Here is a 13,780-nt window from a genome sequence, read left to right as displayed (position 1 = left end):
AGACCACCTGACCTGCCTCTTGAGAAACCTATATGCAGGTCAGGAAGCAACAGTTAGAACTGGACATGGAACAACAGACTGGTTCCAAATAGGAAAAGGAGTATGTCAAGGCTGTATATTGTCACCCTGCTTATTTAACTTATATGCAGAGTACATCATGAGAAGTGCTGGGTTGGAAGAAGCACAAGCTGGAATCCAGATTGCCGGGAGAAATATCAATAACCTCAGATATGCAGATGACACCACCCTTATGGCAGAAAGTGAAGAGGAACTCAAAAGCCTCTTGATGAAAGTGAAAGAGGAGAGTGAAAAAACTGGCTTAAAACTCAATATTCAGAAAACTAAGATCATGGCGTCTGGTCCCATCACTTCATGGGAAACAGATGGGGAAACAGTGGAAACAGTGTCAGACTTTATTTTTTGGGGCTCCAAAATCACTGCCGATGGTGATTGCAGCCATGAAATTAAAAGGTGCTTACTCTTGGAAGGAAAGTTATGACCAACCTAGATAGCATATTCAAAAGCAGAGACATTACTTTGCCAACAAAGGTCCGTCTAGTCAAGGTTATGGTTTTTCTAGTGATCATGTATGGATGTGAGAATTGAACTGTGAAGAAAGCTGAGTGCCGAAGAATTGATGCTTTTGAACTGTGGTGTTGGAGAAGACTGTTGAGAGTTCCTTGGACTCAAGGAGATCCAACCAGTCCATTCTAAAGATCAGTCCTGGGTGTTCTTTGGAAGGACTGATGCTAAAGCTGAAACTCCAGTACTTTGGCCACCTGATGCGAAGAGTTGACTCATTAGAAAAGACTCTGATGCTGGGAGGGATTGGGGGCAGGAGGAGAAGGGGACGACAGAGGATGAGATGGCTGGTTGGCATCACCAACTCAATGGACAAGAGTTTGGGTGAACTCCGGCCATTGGTGATGGATAGGGAAGCCTGGCATGCTGCAATTCATGGGGTCGCAAAGAGTCAGACACGAATGAGCAACTGAACTGAACTGAGATACCATGTGACAATATGGACCTGGACAAAAATGTAATACTTTCTGATACTGTTAGCCAGGAGTGAGTGAGAATTAAAAGGTCTAGAGCCTTAACTTATCTATATTTAACACAGAGTGCAAAGGTATGTCCTTCCATCAAGTGGTCTTGATACAATTGGTAATTTTAAGTATTTGATCTTTATCAGCACCAACTTTTGTCCTTACAGATTTCTAGTAGTAAGAGTCATACTGGAAAAAAGTCATTCTTATATCTACTCTCATTTTCTATGACACAGCTGCCTTTTAATTTCTTTGAAGAGTTACTTGTATTAATTCCTTTTCTGCATTATTACATCTTTTAAAACTTACAGTTAATGGCAGAGACAAAAAAGCAAATTAATGATCATAATAGGGTGGAAAAACCTTCCAAAATTAGTTTTCTCTGTATTTTAGGAAGTAGGAGGAAAAAAAGAAACAAGAAAAGTTGGCTGAGACTAAACTATGGAAACCTTTGAACAGGAAGGGGATGCAGTCAGAGTTGTGCATTAGAAAGCTGCACAAGATCAATGTATAGGATGGTTTAGAGGGAGAAGAGACTAGGAGCAAGAAGGCAGTCTAGACAAAGCCAGTAGGGGCTTGCATGTGTCCTCACCATAAAAATAGGAAGGACGAGATAGATATGACCCATTTTGTAGTCTCTGAATCACATAGCAGGACTGAGATTAAATGAAGGGGTGAGAAAGCAGAAACCAAAGAGAGATGAGTTTAATACCTTACATGAGGAGAAAGATGATGATGCCTTTAAGAGTTTTAGGGAACAAAAGGGGTAGATCAGATTTGGTAGACAGAAGATGTCAGTGTCTGAAGCCGTAAAAAATTTAGTAGGTAACATGTCAGGGACTCACATTTAGTAGGTAACATCATTCAGGGACTCACAGTTTTTCATTCAGGGACTTCACAGTTCACCCAAGCCTTCTGTCTGGCATTTCTCAGTGAAATCTAACCATTTAAGAACACATTTCAAACTCTTACAACTCAACAACAAGAGAAAAGAAACAGACCTTCAGGACTATTCATAGCCATTTCTACAACAATATATACAGATAGCCATTAGGCACATGTAAATATGCTCAGCATCATTAGCCTTTAGGGAGATGCGAACCAAAAACCAAAATGAGATACTACCTCATACCCAGGAGGATGGCTGTAATCAAAAAGGAGGAGAATAGCAGGCATTGGTGAGGATGTAGAGAAATTAGAACCCTTGTACATTGCTGGTAGGAATGTACAATGATGCCACCCCTGTCAAAAACAGTCTGGCAGTTCCTCCAAAAGTTAAAAACTAGAGATTATGTGAGCCAGCAGTTCCATCCCTAGGTATCTACTCAAGATAAGTGAAGACATACGTCCATATAAAAATTTCTACATAAACGTTCATAGCGCTCAGTAGTTCATAATAGCTCAAAAGTAGAAGAGTCCAAAGGTCTGTCAAATGACGGATGAATAAATAGAACATGTTATATGCATATGTGGAATATTATTCAGTCATGAAATGACATGATGATACATCATACAGCATGGAATACACAAAAGGCAGCTTATTGTATGATTGCATTCATATGAAATGTTTAGACGAGGCAAATCAAGACAAAGTAGGTTAGTGGTTGCCAGAGAATGGGGGCAGAGGAACAGTGACTGCTAATGGGTACAGGGTTTCTTTGGGGGAGATGAAAACATTCTGGAATTAGACGAAAGTAATGGTTGTACAGCTGTGTACAACCAATGAATTATACACTTCAAAATGGAGAAATTTATGTTATGTGAATTATGTCTCCATTTAAAAAATGAATCCCTTAATATGAGACAGTGAACAAAGAATAAAAAGAATACCTTTAAAAGTAAATCCAATAAAGTTATTATATCACATATGCCATGTTACCCCCCATTAGCAGAGACTGTGTTAAATGCATTTGAATTTGAATTTCTGTCCATTGGCCATAACTATGAATAAATGAGATAAATTTTTAAACTTCATATTTAATAGGTTTCCTTTCAGTTGGCACAGAAGGAGCTGTACCTCTATAGTATTCTAATTGATATTACTTCCTCCTATATGCAAACAGATAGGAGTCAGTTATTTACATTTGCCCTCTAAGAGACCTTGTTTAATTGTTCTGTCCATTCTGATCCTCAAAATTGAAATTATAGAAAAGGTCATTTAGTTTTGTTTTCAGGCCTTAATAATACCTGAAACCATCTTATGTACTTGTGAGTTTATAAGGCCATGGAAAGAATTAGTGGAGATAAAGTTGAACCCAAGCTATGGAAGGCATTTTAAAAACATGTTGCAAAGTGTCTACTGCATGAAAGGTAATTCATGCAGTAGTGTCTACCACATTTCAGGTTTGGAGATATAGTGGTGAACAAGAGACAAAAATCACTGTCCTCATGGAGCTAATATTTCTGGTGATGGAGAACAATAAACAGATAAAATATAAAAACTATGAAAGTTTTTCAACAAACTTGAACGGAATTATGGGTATGTATAATGAAATATGTGTACTTATATAAAGCAAGTAATATACAGTTAAAACTGCAATGTGCTTCTTTACTAGGATTTATATTTCAAAAACCCTTATCCAGGAATGGCTAGAAAATGTGTCCTGATTTAGTTTTCCAGATTTCACTCAGGCAGTTTTCATCTACTTTGTGTAGATCACTTTCTTGTATGGGAGCCATATCAAAAATCCTGCCTTGGGTTGTTGATAACTTAAAGTACAGACTTTGACCAGTGGTTTTTATTTGCCTTTAAATATCCCTCTTCCTATTAGGTTGCTTCAGATCTTACAAATGCTGAAATTTAAAATGGCTCTTTCCTCTGTGCCCTTTCTGCAAAATATGCTTACCTTCTATAGATGCTTTGTGACACAGCAGTAGGAAGGTTTTATAAATCTCCCTGGCTTTAGTAAATAGAATAACTTCCAGCCTGAAGGTTACCAGAAAGTTTCTCTTTACAACAAATGTCCTTGAAGACCTTTACTCTGTTGCGTTCAGTGTTGCACTTACAACATACTTAAAACATGCCACATACATGCGAACTCCCATGCTCACTCTCTCCACACACATAAACACACACAGCCACCCACACACACTCACTCCTCACATCCAGCTGAAGTTGCAAGAGTTAAAAATTCTCCATTCAGAGCCTTACTGGGATTTTTTTTTTTTTAATTTAACCATCTCAGGCCTACTTTCATGATACCAGGAAAAAGACATATGTCATTAAAGGTAAAAGGTAAATTTTATGTTTTGCGCATTTTACCACTATAAAAAATTGGGGGGGGGGGGTGAAAGGAAAACAAGTTATAGCTTTTACCAAAGAAGAGCAGACACAGACTTCAATATTCAGTGACACTCTAAGATAGATAAGTATGTAGATAGATATGTGCCAGAAATATAAGCAATATTTAGGAAACTTAGCTTATAATTAAGTGCAAGTTTTAAACTATAAATAAATCATTGTTTCTCATACCATGCTTGGTTATTTTATGAAGTTCAATCTTTTAATTACAAGATAGCTGAATAACCATACAAATATTTATTTATACCAAATTTTGCACCTTTAATTTTATAATTATCAAACTATATCAGTCTCTCTTACTAAACTCTCAAAATCTCATTGAATCATATCTTTGTTAAAAGCAAGTATAATAAATAACATGTAATATCTTTACTTGAGTATGACTCAGCTGGATTAAAGTCAATTTTTATTTTGAAAACAATACCATTTGGTAATAGTTTTCAAACTGAAAACAAGAAAAGGGAACCCTCTTACACTGTTGGTGGGAATGCAAACTAGTACAGCCACTATGGAGACCAGTGTGGAGATTCCTTAAAAAACTGGAAATAGAACCGCCTTATGATCCAGCAATCCCACTGCTGGGCATACACACTGAGAAAACCAGAAGGGAAAGAGACACATGTACCCCAATGTTCATCGCAGCACTGTTTATAATAACCAGGACATGGAAGCAACCTAGATGTCCATCAGCAGATGAATTCATAAGAAAGCTGTGGTACATATACACAATGGAGTATTACTCAGCCATTAAAAAGAATTCATTTGAATCAGTTCTAATGAGATGGATGAAACTGGAGCCTATTATACAGAGTGATGTAAGCCAGAGAGAAAAACACCAATACAGTATACTAACACATATATATGGAATTTAGAAAGATGGTAACAATAACCCTGTATGTGAGACAGCAAAAGAGACACTGATATATAGAACAGTCTTATGGACTCTGTGGGAGAGGGAGAGGGTGGGAAGATTTGGGAGAATGGCATTGAAACATGTATACTATCATGTATGAAACGAGTTGCCAGTCCAGGTTCGATGCATGATACTGGATGCTTGGGGCTGGTGCACTGAGATGACCCAGAGGGATGGTATGGGGAGGGAGGAGGGAGGAGGGTTCAGGATGGGGAACACATGTATACCTGTGGCAGATTCATTTCGATATTTGGCAAAACCAATACAATATTGTAAAGTTTAAAAATAAAATAAAAAAAAATTGTTAATCTTGCCCTTTAGATTTAAAAAGATACCCTTACTTCAGTCTTTTTCTTTCAACACAAAAATGTTCAATTTTATACTATTGAGAGCACATTCCCAGTTCATGCCGATGCTGTAAACTATCTGTGTGTTTCACAGTTATAGATTTGAGGCTTTGTTATTCTTCCAATGTAGCTCTCCAGCATCTGCAAGTATCAGTCATATCTTACCTTTCTACAGAAATGCCTCTAAATGAAGTCATAATTTGTAAGTGTGAGTGATGAAGTTCTATCACTGGCATACATCTGAGGTCATTTACATGTAAGAGAAGCCTAAAATCTGTGTGAAGTTAGGGGAAGTGTTTCCCATAAGAGAAGTCACCTTTTCCAACAAGGACAGCCAGAACAACCAGAAAGACCCCCTTCAAGACTATGGTATAGAGACTTCCCTGGTGGTCCAGTGGTTAAGAATATGCCTGCCAGTGCAGGGGACACAGGTTCAACCTTTGGTCCAGGAAGATTCCGCTTACCATGGAGGCAACTAAACCCATGTGCCTCAACTACTGAGTCCTCACATCCTAGATCCTGTGCTCCACAGCAAGAGAAGCCATCTCAGTGAGAAACCCAGGCACCGCAACTAGAGAGCAGCCTCCACTCTCTGCAACTAGGGAAAGCCCACATGCAGCAAAGGAAAGCCAGCACAGTCAAAAATAAACAAACGCATACGTTAGTTAATCTTTAAAGAAAGATTACAGTATAGACCAAGTAAAACTCACGGTGGTTTGGATGTCCTAATTAAATTTCCATTCCAAGAAATCTTATGGAGTATCAGCTCTTCCCCTGTCCATTTTTCTCCTTGTGCTGAAGAGTTCAAGCCTGTGTAACTGCAGTAACATAACTAAGACAGTCATTTCTATATTTATGCAAAAGAGATAAGGAAATTATGCAGAAAGCCCAGCAGACTTTCTGGACTTCGTAGGCCCCAGCATATTCCGAGATGAAACCCAAGACAGCATATTTTGCAGGTTTGTTGTTTCACCTATACATATGATGGAGCAAGGGAGAAAAGAGCTTTGCTGTTGGCCAGTCAGGTTGCCACTTCAACCCAAGTCCAAAATCCTGTCAGTAAAAGAGTTGTGCTTTCTTTTTGTATCTGAGGGAGAAAAGAACAGACTCTTACGCTGCCTGTATGAAATAAGTGAAGTCGCTCAGTCGTGCCCGACTCTTTGCAACCCTATGGATAGTAGCCTGCACCAAGCTCCTCTGTCCATGGGATTTTCAAGGCAAGAGTACTGGAGTGGGTTGCCATTTCCTTCTCCAGGAAATCTTCCCAACCTGCACTTAATCTCCAACAACCTTGTGAGATATTATGAGCTTTTCTCTTTATTATATAAAGAGAAATTATTGTAAAGGTTTTTTCTGACCTATTTGTAGAGAAAAATAGAAGAACCTACAAGGGGAGATGGATGTACACAAATTGGGCATCTTGATTAAAGGATAGGCTGCTGCTTGAACTTCATCAAGTGTTAGCCTCTATACAAAGCGTAGGAGACACAATTCAAACAGTTGTATTTAACTGTGGGGCTTTTCGTTTTATTGGGAGCCAAAGGAAGAGAATATAAGAGTTATTAGCAATAAATTAGTCAATGGACCTCTTGTTCCACCTTGGAGGCTTCCTGGAAGAGAAACTCTTATTAGACTATTTTTAGAGGGAAGCCAAATGTTCAAGTACATGACATGTTGAAAATTGTTCTGATTGCAAGATAATAAAAACTAGGCCGAGTTTTTAACCTGAAAATGAAATGTGCAGATGAGATAATTAATGTCAGTACATTGTGGCCTGGTAGAAGTGCTTGTGACATCACTATATAGGAAATCGTAGAACCAGCACGCTTCCTAGAGTGTGTTCCATGGGCCACCAGTGCCACATGATAAATAGACTATGAGAAAAGTGTGGACCATGAATTTAGAAACAGGGTATACATTGCCCTCTGCAAGAAACAGTGCATTAGCATAGTAAAGTCTCTAAGAGATCCAGAAATAAAATAACATTTAAACTTTGGTTTGTTTCCCACACTTACTTGTTCAGAGAACTCTTTTTTCTTAGAACAACTTGTACTTTTTAGAACAACTTTTTAAAATACTCGTTTCTGCTTTTGCTGTACCAGGAAGAGATAGGAGGATATTCTCATCGTGTTTGTTTCCTTTTTTGTTGGATTGCATACAGTACTGAGGGCCATAGGCAAAACAAAGTTACCCGATGGTTTTGCCTTTGTGTGTGTGTGTGTGTGTGTGTGTGTGTATTTCTTTAACATCTAATATTAATGCCCTGAGAATTATCTCATTTGTAAAACTGGCAAATATGTATAACTTTTATGCATCCCAGAAAGGCAGTTTTCTCAAAGTAAGGATTTGCTGTATCATTATCTTCCAGAAGGAAATCTAACATATTCTTGTTCCTTGATTCTATGATGCATTTTCCCACATTTTCACATTTCTGAAATTAAAATACATATGCAAATTTGTGTATATTTAATATGGTAGATTCCTTTTTTTCCAGAAAAAGTTGTTTTTAAGTCAATGTGGGTATCTTATATTCACCTGTATCTTAAAAAGTGAAGAAATATGGTATTTTTGTATCTTATACTTTATTTAGTGTTAAATTTTAAGTAAGACAAATGTGTGAAGCTCCTTACATAGACTATAGATAGTGTCTCCTTACAGAGACTCGAGAGTATAAACTAGAAAGCTATTTAGGATCTGAGGAAATTCTATGGACCAGCTTTGGTCTCTGTGTTCTCTTCATGGCTTACACAGTCTGCGCCATTTTGGCCTGTTGTTTCACCACCACTGACCAGTCTTTTCTCTTTTTTTCCCAGTTTGAATTCAGAAAATAACCATTATGCTGGGGTTAGCTAATTATAATCACTGTGGCTGAGCACAGCCGATCTGAGCACAACTGAGCAATTTACACTGAGGGTACTGGGCTGATTTTGTTTGGGTGCTGACCAGCGACGCTGTCGGTGGCTGTCCTAGAATGGCCCGAGTGTACACCTCTGTAGGAAAGGGGTGCTGGGCTTAAGTGTCCTTATTCTATTCAGGGAGACAAAAGTAGTCTTCCCTGGTTAATCAAAAGGACAATTCCAAAAACTGAATTAATGAGTTTCTTGATTGTTACAAATCTCTTGCATGACACTAGATAGCTGGGAAGCAGGATAAAAGAAAGTCAGTATGGCTTTGGGTGGCAACTGGGGAACATTTCAGATTTGCCTGTACTTGTCACCTATAAAAGTGTATTGTTATGAGTTCTACAGGCAACTCAATAAAGCCCAGGAACAATAAAACTTTACCAGAAATGTTATATAAATTATTAAATTTTAAAATGTACTCTACATTTCATAAACTCAGCAGTTTGCAACATGTGTATTACACTTTGATATGCCAAATAAACTTTTCTATAACAACTTAATCAATGTATATACTTTTGCCATTTTTTTTTCCTCTGAAATTTCACCCTACAATCCTCGAGACGTTCAGCTGTAACACAGGCAAGTATATATTGATAGTTCGCTCTCCCTCTCTTATGAGTGATGAACATATAGTGCTACTTCTGTGGGCCTGTGGGCCCTAGAGAGGGCTGTAGCCTGCTATTGATCAACTGATTGAAGATAAATGGCTCAGCTGCTTGTATTGCAGATTACAACATTAACACGGTCAGTAAACCATGGATTGTTCAATAAGGCGTTTATCTTTCTTCATTTTACTTCTGCTCCTGTATCATTTTTATTATAAAAGACAAAATTACCCACACTAACCAGCAAGATCAGTTGAAAAGAGACCCAGTAGGGTACCATTATGGGTGCAGAGTTTGCAGATAGCTCAGTTCAAATGGTTTAATGATATTTAGTATATGTTTCTGAACTGAAGAAAATACAGAGTTTTGATCATCTTTTTTTTTTTCTGTTTCTTTTACAGCTTCCCTTTGCCACATATTTACTAGAAGCAATACTGGAAAAAATAAATGAAAAAAAGAGACTAGTTGAAGAATATTTTACAGTTATGAAAGATACTAGATGATATCATGATTGAGAACTTTTTTTCAGATGTGAAAACTTTATGTGGTGTGATCAGAAAACATACACTGCAGTCCTGATATAATATCTGCTCCAACTATCAATAGTCAGGGTCAATACCAAAATAAGAAGTCTCTGAAACCAATTAATTGCTGAACAAGTGAAACTAATTAAGTGCATAGCCATTTAAAAGGAAAGAGTGTCGCATTTGATTGTTGAATACAAATATTGCCACAAATCAATGCAAACTTGAAAATGGTTTTCCTTCCAGTACATTACAAGAAATTAGAACAAGCTTGGCATATACAAATTATCAAAGAAAAAAGTTTAAACTGAAGCCGTAATGTTCTGAGTTTTTTAAGAAACTATACTTTTTACATAAAGCTGCTATAAATGCTCTAAATCACCTGATAAGCAACACATTTGTATTGAAAGCAAATATAAAGCAAAGCATTACAACTGAAGAGTGAGCATTTAATGAAATAAATGGTGCAGTCCAATTGTATCTGTTCTCAGTCTACTGGATTATATAGGAGATACTGTATTTTCCTAGAACAATTCAGCAAAAATAAAAACATCTTCTCCTTCACTCTCTCTGTTTTTTTTAAAATCACAATATTTTGTGTGGTCATATAAATTAGCAAGGGCTACAAACCGAGTGCATTAATTAGACTAGTCCTCGCAAGTCTGCTAATTAAATTCTTAACAACGGTCATCCTTATTTAGACTCTCAAACATTCCCTGGTCATTTCCCCTCTTTCCTATGTTCCTGCCACACCTAACTTTTTGCTTCCTCCGATTCACCAAACCTGCCTGTCTCCAGCCATTGCCTTTGTATTCTCTCTCTCTCCAATATTCTGTACTTAACTTTCCCATGACTGGCTCCTGCATATCATTCAGGTTTGCATTTACAAATTTCCTTAAGCATTCCCTAGTCATCTTGCTATTTAATTTCCTTTATAACACAAAAGTAACTTTTACCTCTTCACTTATTTATGTTCTTGCTATTCCTCCTTCCCTGCTTTGAAATATATAGATCCCATGAGTTTAAGGCAGAGTTGGCAAATTATGGCTCACAGACCACATCTGGCCTACTGCCTGTTTTTGCATAGCCTACAGTAAGTTAAGAATGATTTTCATGTTATTATTAAATGTTTTTAAAAAATCAAAAGGAGAACTATATAGCATGTAAAAGTTATATGAATTCAAATTTTAATGTCCATCAATAAAGTTTAATTGGAACACATGCTCATTCATTTCTGTATTGTTTATGGCCGCCTTAGCACTACGGTAGTTCAGGTGAGTAGTTGCAGCAGAGACTTGATGTAGTGTGCTCACCGCTTTGCAGGACTGGTAGGCACACTGCAAGTCACAGTGATACAGTTACAACTTGACAGCATTTTGAGTACCATAAATACTACCATAACTGTACTTTTTCTAATGCTAGTGGATGCCCACCATGTAAAAACAAGAAGAGGAAATGACTGTCAACTGTCGCATTTTTAAGGTAAAGTGTGTATTATGTTGCTATTCAGTGGCAAGGCATTATCTTTATTATATGACATTATACCTAGGCTGTGCTTCCCAGGTGGCGCTAGTGGTAAAGAAACCACCTGCCAATGCTGGAGACATAAGAGACACAGGTTCGATCCCTGGGTCAGGAAGACTCCCCAGAGGAGGGTGTGACAACGCATCCAGTATTCTTGCCTGGAGAATCCCATGAATTTGTTACTTTTTTATGGCAAAAGGCACTTTGCAATGTAATTACAGATCTTGAGTGGAGAGATAATCCTGATTTATTTGGTGGGACCCACTGGCTTCTAAGGAGTCAAGATAGCAATGTTACTGCAGAGGCAGAGGGATGGAGAAGTTTGAAGATGCTACCCCCAGAGCTATACGTATGGAGGAAGAGGCCATGAACCAAAAAAATGTAGGCAGTTCCTGGAGACTGGAAGAGGGAAGGGAAGGGATTGTATGCCAGGCCTCTAGGAAGAAACAGCACTGTTGACACCTTGACTTTAGGCTAGTGAAACCAATTTGCATACCTCGAGTTGCAGGAAATTAAGTTTTTGCTGTTTTAAGCCACTAGGTTTGTGGTGACTTGTGACTGCAGCAATAGGAAACTAATGCAAATTTGCTTAAATTCTATTTAGAATTTTTCATGAAGGATATTGGTCAGAAGATGCAAGATCTAGATGGTCTATATTCAAAAATCAGTCAGTGCATGCTGTTATTTTAATAGACTAAAGAACTATCAGGTGACCATGAAACTTTTGGGAAAGCATTTGAAAATTTCAATACTCATGCATGGAAAAGAAAAACCTCAGAAAACTAGGGACTTCTTCAATTTTATAGGAACATCTCAAAAACGCCTACATCTAACAGTATGCTTAATGATTGAAGGTAGAACACTTCCTGTTAAGAAGCAAAGATGTCAGCTGTCTCCAAACTGATATACAGGCTTAACATGATTCTTACCAACATCACAGCAAGATGTTTTGAAGATGGAGACAAGCTTCTAAAATTTGTATTCAAACCCAAAGAAAAATTTAAGTGGGAGAAAACACTCTACCCAATTTCAAGATGTATTATGTAGGTACACTAATAAAGAGTGGGTGGTACTGATAGAGGAATATACACATAGATCAATGGAATAAAACAGAGCACCAAAAAACATACCTGTGAAAATAGGCCAATTCAATGGAGTCAGGATAGCCTTTCAACAAATGATGCTGAAGCAACTGGAAATCCCTAGGTTTGGGGAAAAAAAAAACACTTGACCTAAACTTTAAGACACAAATGAATCATACATTTAAGTGTAAAATACATAAGAGAAAATCTCCAGGATCCAAGACTAGGAGAAAAGTTTCTATATATGACACCAAAAGCATGATACACAAAAATTGGTGAATTTAACCATCAAAACTAATCAAACCATCAAAACTCTTGCTCTGGAAACAGACAAGCTACAGAGTGGGAGAAAATATTTGCAAACTACAAATATCTGACAAAGGACTTATGTCTAGAGTAAAGAATTCTCCAAACTCAACAGTAACTCAAGAAGTCCAAGGATTGTGGCCAATGGTTTGGCTGAATACTCTGGGACTTGGAAGGTACACATTTGTAACAAGATGAAAGAAGCTTGGAGAAAAGATACGTGGATAGATCTCTCCAAATGGGTCAGAAAGGTGCAAATTTTTGTGTCCCATGTGAACACTAAAAGGTGACCTCAGCAGAGGAAGATTTTAGTAAGTAAATAGGATGATGGACTGACCATGTTCACCATCTCAAAGCAGCTAGTTAGGTAGAATGGTGGAATGACCTTTTGAAGGCTCAGTTACAGTGCCAGCTAGGTGGCGATATCTTGCAGGGCTAAGATAAGTTTCAAGGAGGCTGTATGTGCCTTGAGTTAGAATCCAGTATATGGTGCCGTCTTTCCCACAGCCATGATTCACAGATCCAGGAATCAAGGGCTGGGAATGGGAAGTAGTACCATTCATTATTACTCCTAGTGACTCAAGAGCAATATTTTTCTTCTTATCCCTGTGACCAATACTTTAGTTCTTAGCATCAAAAGGAGGAATGCTTCCATCAGGAGATACAACAGTAATTCCATTGAACTGGAAATTAAGACTCCTACCCAGTCACTTTGGACTCTGCCTGATTCTGATCTATAAGGCAAGAAAGCACTTACTGTACTCATTTGAATAATTGATTCTGACTACCAAGGGGAAGAAAGCTGAGCATCGAAGAATTGATGCTTTTGAACTGTGGTGTTGGAGAAGACTCTTGAGAGTCCCTTGGACTGCAAGGAGATCCAACCAGTCCATTCTAAAGGAAATCAGCCCTGGGTGTTCTTTGGAAGGACTGATGCTAAAGCTGAAACTCCAGTACTTTGGCCACCTCATGTGAAGAGTTGACTCATTGGAAAAGACTGATGCTGGGAGGAATTGGGGGCAGGAGGAGAAGGGGACAACAGAGGATAAGATGGCTGGATGGCATCATTGACTCGATGGACGTGAGTCTGAGTGAACTCCGGGAGTTGGTGATGGACAGGGAGGCCTGGCGTGCTGCGATTCATGGGGTTGCAAGGAGTCGGGCACGACTGAGCGACTGAACTAAAGTGAACCAAGGGGAAATTGGACTACTACTTCACCATAGATGTA

At 38.1% G+C, this 13,780-nt stretch overlaps 1 protein-coding gene across 5 annotated transcripts in view; it reads left to right on the top strand.

Moving 5' to 3' along the window:
• Positions 1–10,860, top strand: part of CNTLN (centlein) — a 352,113-nt gene extending 341,253 nt beyond the window's left edge. For 3 of the 5 annotated variants that reach the window (XM_061425222.1, XM_061425223.1, XM_061425218.1), the window contains one exon: positions 6,700–9,010. In XM_061425222.1, the coding sequence (XP_061281206.1) occupies positions 6,700–6,951 (252 nt within the window). In that variant the 3' untranslated portion in view covers positions 6,952–9,010. Of the gene's footprint in view, positions 1–6,699; positions 9,011–9,516 lie in introns of those variants that run through there. The other 2 variants (XM_061425221.1, XM_061425219.1) reach the window with 2 other exon arrangements.
• Positions 10,861–13,780: the final 2,920 nt, after the last annotated feature.

This window comes from Bos javanicus, chromosome 8 (genome assembly GCF_032452875.1).
Source record: "Bos javanicus breed banteng chromosome 8, ARS-OSU_banteng_1.0, whole genome shotgun sequence".
NCBI classification, from domain to species: Eukaryota; Metazoa; Chordata; class Mammalia; order Artiodactyla; family Bovidae; genus Bos; species Bos javanicus.
Note: the sequence above shows the minus strand (reverse complement) of the source record. Positions and strands in the feature narration are given on the sequence as shown.